General features: G+C 35.7%; 1 protein-coding gene across 1 annotated transcript in view; it reads left to right on the top strand.

Moving 5' to 3' along the window:
* The window catches only part of ZCWPW2 (zinc finger, CW type with PWWP domain 2), a 68806-nt gene that overhangs the window by 26260 nt on the left and 34852 nt on the right, over nucleotides 1–7694 (top strand). Inside the window, exon 5 of the mRNA XM_015565961.1 lies at nucleotides 6685–6802. Coding sequence (XP_015421447.1) covers nucleotides 6685–6802 — 118 coding nt within the window. The remainder of the gene's footprint in view (nucleotides 1–6684; nucleotides 6803–7694) is intronic.

The following is a 7694-nucleotide window of genomic DNA, read 5'->3' as shown; positions in this document are numbered from 1 at the left end:
TCCTCTTTCGAAAATGTCTATCTAGGACCATTGCCCATTTTTTGATTGGGTTGTTTGTCTTCTTATTGTTAAGTTTTATTATTTTCTTGTAAATGTTGGAGATTAAACCCTTATCAGTGATATCATTGGCAAATATGTTCTCCCATGCAGTGGGTCTTCTTGTTCTTTTGTTGATGGTTTCTTTTGCTGTGCAGAAGCTTTTTATTTTGATGTAGTCCCATTTTTTTTATTTTCTCTTTAGTTTCCATTGCCCTAGGGCCTGTATTGGTGAAGATATTGCTTCCGCATTTGTCTGAGATTTTGCTGCCTGTGGATTCCTCTAAGATTTATGGTTTCCCATCTTACATTTAAGTCCTTTATCCATTTTGAGTTTGTTTTTGTGTATCCTGTTATTTTTTTGATTTGTCCATTGAGGTTATCTTTATCAAAAACATCTTGACTTCCTATTTCTTCTCTCACCCCCAGTGTAGCAGGGAATACTCAGTTCCTGTATTGGTAATTTTTGTATAGAATTCAAATACAAAATCCCAGTATTTTAAGCCAAGTAATGGAATCACACTGTAAAGATTTAACTTTCAATTTTCTTTATTCTTTCTTTTTCTGCCTAATTTCTCCCCTGGCACTCATTGCATTCTCAGCATTATGTCTCAGAATGATGTAAAGTATCAGACTAAATAGAGCTAGTACTCTTTTTGGCAGGGGGTGGTCAGGTTAACTGGTTCACACTTTGTAGTGGTGTGGGATGGGACACAGAAGTTATTTTGATCTTAAAATCTTGTTGATTCAGAGAAAGCAATATGCCTATTTATGTCTAAGGAAACTTAAACAGGGTAAGAAACACATCTTTGAGAGCAGTGTTTGCTTCAAGTGTTCAATAATTTGAGTAAGCTATGTAAATATCCCAGAGTTGATTATTGAAGATTATGTGAATTTATGTTAAAGATGACAGATGAGAGGGAGGTAGATATTAGGAAGCCAAGGAATGTGGTGCACATAGGTGTGACGTGACTATCTTCTAGTTGGCATCAAAGGAACAGGAGTGCTCTTACTGTCTAGATTACCAGTTGCTGTTGCAGAAATCCAATTTAAGGGAGACAAGATATCCTTGTGATTAGCTTTCTACTGAGCTGCTTTAAGTGAAAACGATCTGCTCAACAAAGGAGAAGAGCGATAGCTTTGGCATGATAGTAAATAGAACGCTGCATCAGGACAGTACATGGTTAGTCAGTGAGCTACACTGCAAGTTTGAATGTATAAGTAGCAGCAATTGACATAAATCACCAGGCAGAGGACTTTATAAAAGGCAGTGGTGCCTATCCTCATTTAGTGGGGGTGCATTCCAAAGGAAAATTATTTTATACTTCTTTAGATTATGAAATCTGTGACTTATATCCCCATATTTTAAGAGGCATATTATCTAAGAATTTACTTAAAGTAATGGTCAGTATTTGAAATCATTTCAGTGAATTTATGAAACCAATAAAGCAGACTAAGTACTTGTGACTCTGGTTTTCCAGATTTTTATCATATGCTCAACATTGTGTCTAAAAGAAAAATTTCCTAAATTGTAAGTACCAATTTTTCAGTTAACTTTATACTAATAAAAGAGAAACATGCAAATCGGTATCACTCCGCTACGCCCACTAGCCAATCAGGATGAGTATACAAACTGACCCAACAAAGATGACTGATAATTTGCATATGCAGGTGTGGAGCGAAAACTAAAGACAACTGAAGACGACTGAAGACTGAAGAGGCTTGCCTTCTCTGCTGTGGTCGAAGCGGAGAAGCCTCCAGACTTGGCTTCTCCGCTGCGGCTGGAGCGAAGGTGTGGGCCCCGGGTGCTGGAGGAAAACCGGTGCCAGCAGCCAGGGAAAGGAAGGCCTATTGCATGAATCTCTTTGTGCAACAGGCCTCTAGTATTGATATAAAAAAATTCAAATTAAAATTTCGGATTGTAGACTCTATCATTGTACCTACAGGATTGTAGTGAGGCTCTGCCATACTACAATCAAATAGGGCAGATAAAGATATCCTTATTTTAGTGTAAATTTTTTAATGTTTATTGATTTGTTTTAAAATACGGTACTATTTTTTATATACTGTTTCAAGTATTTGAAGTTAAATACACATTTTTTTATATACTCCAATATAATAGGATAAATCAGTGGTCTATGAAACACTTTAAAGATCTGAATTCTGATCTTAACCCTTCATAATATAATGAAGGCTTATATTATTTTAGGAGTAATCCTATATAATAAAAGCCTAATATGCTAAGTGTCCAGTTGTCTGTTCAGCCAATCAAAGCATAATATGCTAATGATATGCTAAGGCTGCTCAACCACTCGCTATGATGGCTACTGACCACCAGGGGGCAGACACTTTGACCTATAGGTTAGCTTGCTGCTGGGATCTGGCCGATCAGGACTGAGCGAGATGGGCCAGACACACCCTGGAGCCCTCCCATGGTCCCTCCCTGGCTGGCCAACCTCCCACGTCCCTCCCCATCCCTGATTGTGCACTGGTGGGATCCCTCAGCCTGGCCTGCTTGCTCTCACAATCCTGGACCTCTCAGGGGATGTCAGAGCAGATTTCGGTCCGATCCTGCAGGCTAGGCCAAGGGACCCCACTGGTGCACGAATTTGTGCACCTGGCCTCTAGTATCATTCATAAGGCCTAGTAATCATCATGTTATAACTTTTTCTTTTAGCTTCCTAGGCATAATCACATAATTCAGGATTAAATTGTAGCAACCTTTCACTTTCCTTTTTTTTAAATCCTCACTCGAGGATATGTTTTTTATTGATTTGAGAGAGAGAAACATCTATGTGAGAGAGAAATGTCCATTAGTTGCTTCCCATAAGCATCTGACTGGGAATGAAACCTCAATCTAGGTATGTGCCCTGACCAGGATCTGAACCCACAAGCTTTTGGTGTACAGGACGACACTCCAACCAACAGAGCCATCTGGCCAGGGTGCAACCGCTCACATTCATCACCAATTTCTTGACCAGGTTTTACCCTGGGGGAAAAAAGTGTATTTATAATACCCAATAAATATTTACTGAGCTCCTATTATTTGTGACTCGTCTAGGCTCAGAAGTGAACAAAACAGACAAAATTTAAATGCCCTTATGAAATTTAAATTGGTGGGATGAGAAATAGTAAACAAGCTAAGTAAATAAAGATACAGTATGCTGGTTGTTGCTGAGCGTTATGAGGAAAAATTAAGGAAAAGCAATAAAGGAGTAGGGTGCCAAGGGGTGGAAAGACTACCACCTGCCTATTATTCTAATCTTCAAAGTCCCTTAGCTAGGAAATCCTTCCCTACCAATCAAATACCAGTGGTTGGTTAACAATTTGTTTTGATTGTATTTTTCCCTTTCACTTATTCCAGAAAGTGGTCAGGTCCCTAGTATTCCCATGTCTCCTGAGTGTTTTGTTGTGGGAACCAAAAGCTGAGCTTGTCTGTCTTGTTGACCTGAGTTCTTTGAGGATGGGAAGGGTGGACTGGGAATGAGGCCAGCGCCTCTCAGAGGGACAGGCAGGAGCAGCATAGCAGAGAAGAGGTTCTGTCAGTGCCCTGAGTAGTGGCAGGACCTCAGAGAAGGATAGCAGTCTGGTGCACTCAGGGAGTTTGAACCCATGCCATCGTGGTTCCCAGCCTCTTTAAAGATTCTTTTGTCCAGGTGTGGCAAAGAAGCTGTTAGACTGCCTGACTTCAAGGGACCTGAACAAAGTGTTATTCATGTAACCACTGCAGGTTGAAAAGTAATGATCTGTCCTCACTCTTCATTCACCACATTTTTCCCCCCTCAATTTATGTGAGCCTGGCAAAAGTAAGGGATGGCTCCAAAATGACTAAGATCAATCACCTTGTTGGATTAGGGCTTTCTCATTCAATTTAGCAAAAATAAGATATTGTGACATTGCGTACACATTCAAGTTTGTGGAGTAAAATTTATCCTGCTACAAAGCCGGGTTATTATATCTTGATTAATTCTCATGTGGAGAAGCAATTGTAAATACAAAGCAACAGGCCCTGACCAGTGTGGCTCAATTGGATGAGCGTCATCCCGTGCACCAAAAAGTAGGCAGTTCGATTTTTGGTCAGGGCACATGCCTGGATTGTGGAGTGTGCAGACTGCAACCAATTGGTATTTCTCTCTCGCTTCCCTTCTCTCTCAAATCAATAAAAAACATATTAAAAAGTTATTTAAAAAATACAAAGCAACAGAAGACATGAATTTCTCCAGATTACAGATTTCTCTCCACTGGCTTTACTGTGTGGGCAAACACATATGTATTCTTTTCCTTGAACTGGACACTCCATATTAGTGTATGGTGATAACACAAACCTTATTCAGTAAGTCGAAAGTTACTGAGAAGTGTCATTCAGCTTCTTCCTCAAACCCTAGGAAATGTAAAAGTGATATTAAAGCCTTCTGTCAGCCAATAACACTGGATTGAAACAAGACCAGATAGGACAGTAACTTACAAACTTTTCAATTTTGGACACAGCCAGGATTTTCTCAGACTAGAGCACTATCTTTCCCTGTCTAACCATTTGTTTAAGTCTCCAACCTCATGCTTACTCCAAATATTTGGATGCTATTCATCTATTAAGAATACATCTGTCAAGTATTATTTACTTTCATAAATTGGCACAAATTTTCAGACTATGTATCTTCCTTCTCTTTCCTTGATGATTGCTTATTATTTCCCTCCACCCCAAATTTAATGAAACTGAGAAAACTCAGGTTGCCACAGTAATATAAAAAGAATGAAGGACTTGATATTCCCTCTTGGGATCATAGAATTTACTGGAATATGAAGGTGCCCAGCCCTTTTATAGTCTCAGCTGAAGTCATTGATCTTAATTCTTGACTTCATAAGTTTTTAGCTCCTTGAAAATCTGCTAGTTACCTTGAAAATGTACTTCTTAAATGTATTTAAAAACTTGTCTGTGTTTTGTTTTGGGGTGGGAGATAAGATAGAAGTTCTAAATTTATTAGATATGTTCAGATCTAAGTGAAAGGCATAGATCTTTAAAACTACAAAAGCTGAGGACAGGTTGGCCATTGTTGCCCATTGCTTACAGTATCACAGAAACTGGAAATAATAGGTGCCTTCTATCCGTTTAGAATGAGCACCTATCAGTCCTTCAATTAAAAATCAAACTCATAGAAAATGCAATCCATAAGCTGAGACTAATTCTGGAATTCGCAATTCTGAGTCAACTTTTTGAGTTTAGATGTTTGTTTTACCACTAGATGGCACATACTTACTGATAAATTCTTAAAGACCGTCAGACAGATTTTCCAAAAAGCTCTTCAGTTACCCAAACTTATCAAAGTTCGCTGTAACTATATATTGCATTGATTTTTCTCAAAAAATTTCTTTACCTTTAGTTGTTTAGTGCTATATCAGATTTTCGGTGATTTTTCTCTATAACTTCTTACTTAGCATTCTTACAGCTTTTGAGTTGCAGAAATGTCTCAAGGCAAATACTAGCTAAGATATCCTTAATTTAGTGTAAAGTTTTTAATGTTTATTGAATTGTATATTTCTACTTTTCATCTTTTATCATGTGAAATAGCTTAATGAATGAAATTTAAAGATTCTGTGTACAAAGTAGAGTTTTTATTTGATTTTTTTGCTTCGCTGCTTCTAGACCAAATAAATCAATGTCCAGGACCACATGCAATTTAAGAACCAATTTCTGCATGCTTTTATAATATGCAGAGAGATTAGGCAAATGGGTACTGTGGAGAATACAAAAATGAAATATTATGTATTGCTTCTGTCTTCAAGGATCTTTCATTTTATGGGAGGAGATAGTCATGAATGCAAATTAACTATAATATGAGTCAGACTGTAGTAAATAATTAAATGAAAATATTAAGTGTAATGAAAACTAGATAGTAAATATTAATTTGGAGACTCCAAGAATAAAGTGGAATTTGAGAAGAACCCAAGTAATTCTTATAGTCATTTTTTACCTAAAGATTCTTCAATTGCTTTTATTTTCTAAATACATTTTTGACAAAACTAAATAAACATTTAGAGAAAAGTTCTGTATTCAAGTAGAACAACATTTATTGAGTGCTTCCTACTCTAGCAAACTGTCATCTATTATTTCATTTAGTACTCATGAGACCTTTGATATATGTACAGCTATCCAAATTTTATAGATGAAGAATTTGAGGCACAGAAAGTTTAAGGAACTTGTATGAATATGTCAGCTGTCTTCCATAACACCAAAACCAGATGTGAATTGAATTAATTTTCTTACAGTAAGAAACTTAGCTTTTCAATTTTTGTCACTACAGCATCTTTGCTATATTATGTAAGAGGGAATCAACATTATTCTAATAAATGTGTTAACATTGACTACTTTGTTATATTTGTAGCCTTAATTTTTATAACTTTCTAAGTATTATGTGAATCATATTCAAATATCTTGAATCAAGAATATGACCCTTTTGGCCATTAACATGCAAAATTTCTACAACTTTGCTATATTCTAAAATAATACAATAATAATCAGATATCAAAATCTAAATAATATATTGTACAATGCTTAAATTAGATTTGGTTCCACTTCAACAGCTAAATCAAGTGGATATGCACACACAATTATATATTTATAATGAATCTTATTTTTCTATGTTTCCTTAGCCAGGAAAATATGAAAGTAGAAGGAAGAAGTGGTATATAAGTGCAATACATGAAGCATACCATCTTTATGGATATTCTCCTGAGCAAAGACTGGAAATGTGCTGCCTATCAAAACAGGGTATATGATTTTTTTTATTTTTTGCCACCCCAAATAAAGATTTATTCAGATGCATGCTTTCCAAAATGTGTATGCTCAAGTAAAAATCTTTTTCTTTATACCTTTGTCCACTGAAAAATTACTTTTGTGTAGATTAATAGTATATATTTTACTCTCTGAAACTATTTTCAATGACTATACATACACTTTATTTACTAGTAAATATAGGGGTTTTAAATGGCATGTCTGTCATCTTTGCTCTTAGATTATCTACATAGGTCCTCTTGTATATTTCAAACCATATGTTTCAAAATTGGAAACTATGTCTTTAAAATATATTTCTGGGGTGAAACTTTCATTGGATGTGTTGTATTATTTCAGAACAAAGTATTTTTAAATAAATTCAAGAGAGATAAAAGGTAATCCTCAATTTCCTTTTTAATTAGGTGAAAAAATAATATTTCAAGTCATTTTCAAAGAAACTTATTTGAATTACAAATATTTATACGTAGCTTTTTAAATGGATTCAACATAAGGATTATAATAGGTATAACATTTTTAAACTCTAAAAAATTATGATTATCACATAAAATGTTGATTTTCAATAATCTTAAGTGTTTTTAAATGTTTCTACTTAGTAATCATAATAATTTTCTGTCTTATGAAGGTCCCTTTTTACTTTATCACAGTAATTTTTTTCTCCTTTGGAAAAGTTTAATATATACATTTTGAAATTTGTGAAAACATTTTATTTGAGAAAATCCTATCTAATAAAAGAGAAACATGGTAATTGGTGTACGACCGCTACCCTTCCCATTGGCTAATCAGGGAGATATGCAAATTAACTGCCAGCCAAGGTGGCGGCCGGCAGCCAGGCAGCTTGAAACTAACATGAGGCTTGCTTGCTTCAGTG

Source organism: Myotis davidii, unplaced genomic scaffold, assembly GCF_000327345.1.
Source record: "Myotis davidii unplaced genomic scaffold, ASM32734v1 scaffold1350, whole genome shotgun sequence".
NCBI classification, from domain to species: Eukaryota; Metazoa; Chordata; class Mammalia; order Chiroptera; family Vespertilionidae; genus Myotis; species Myotis davidii.
Note: the sequence above shows the minus strand (reverse complement) of the source record. Positions and strands in the feature narration are given on the sequence as shown.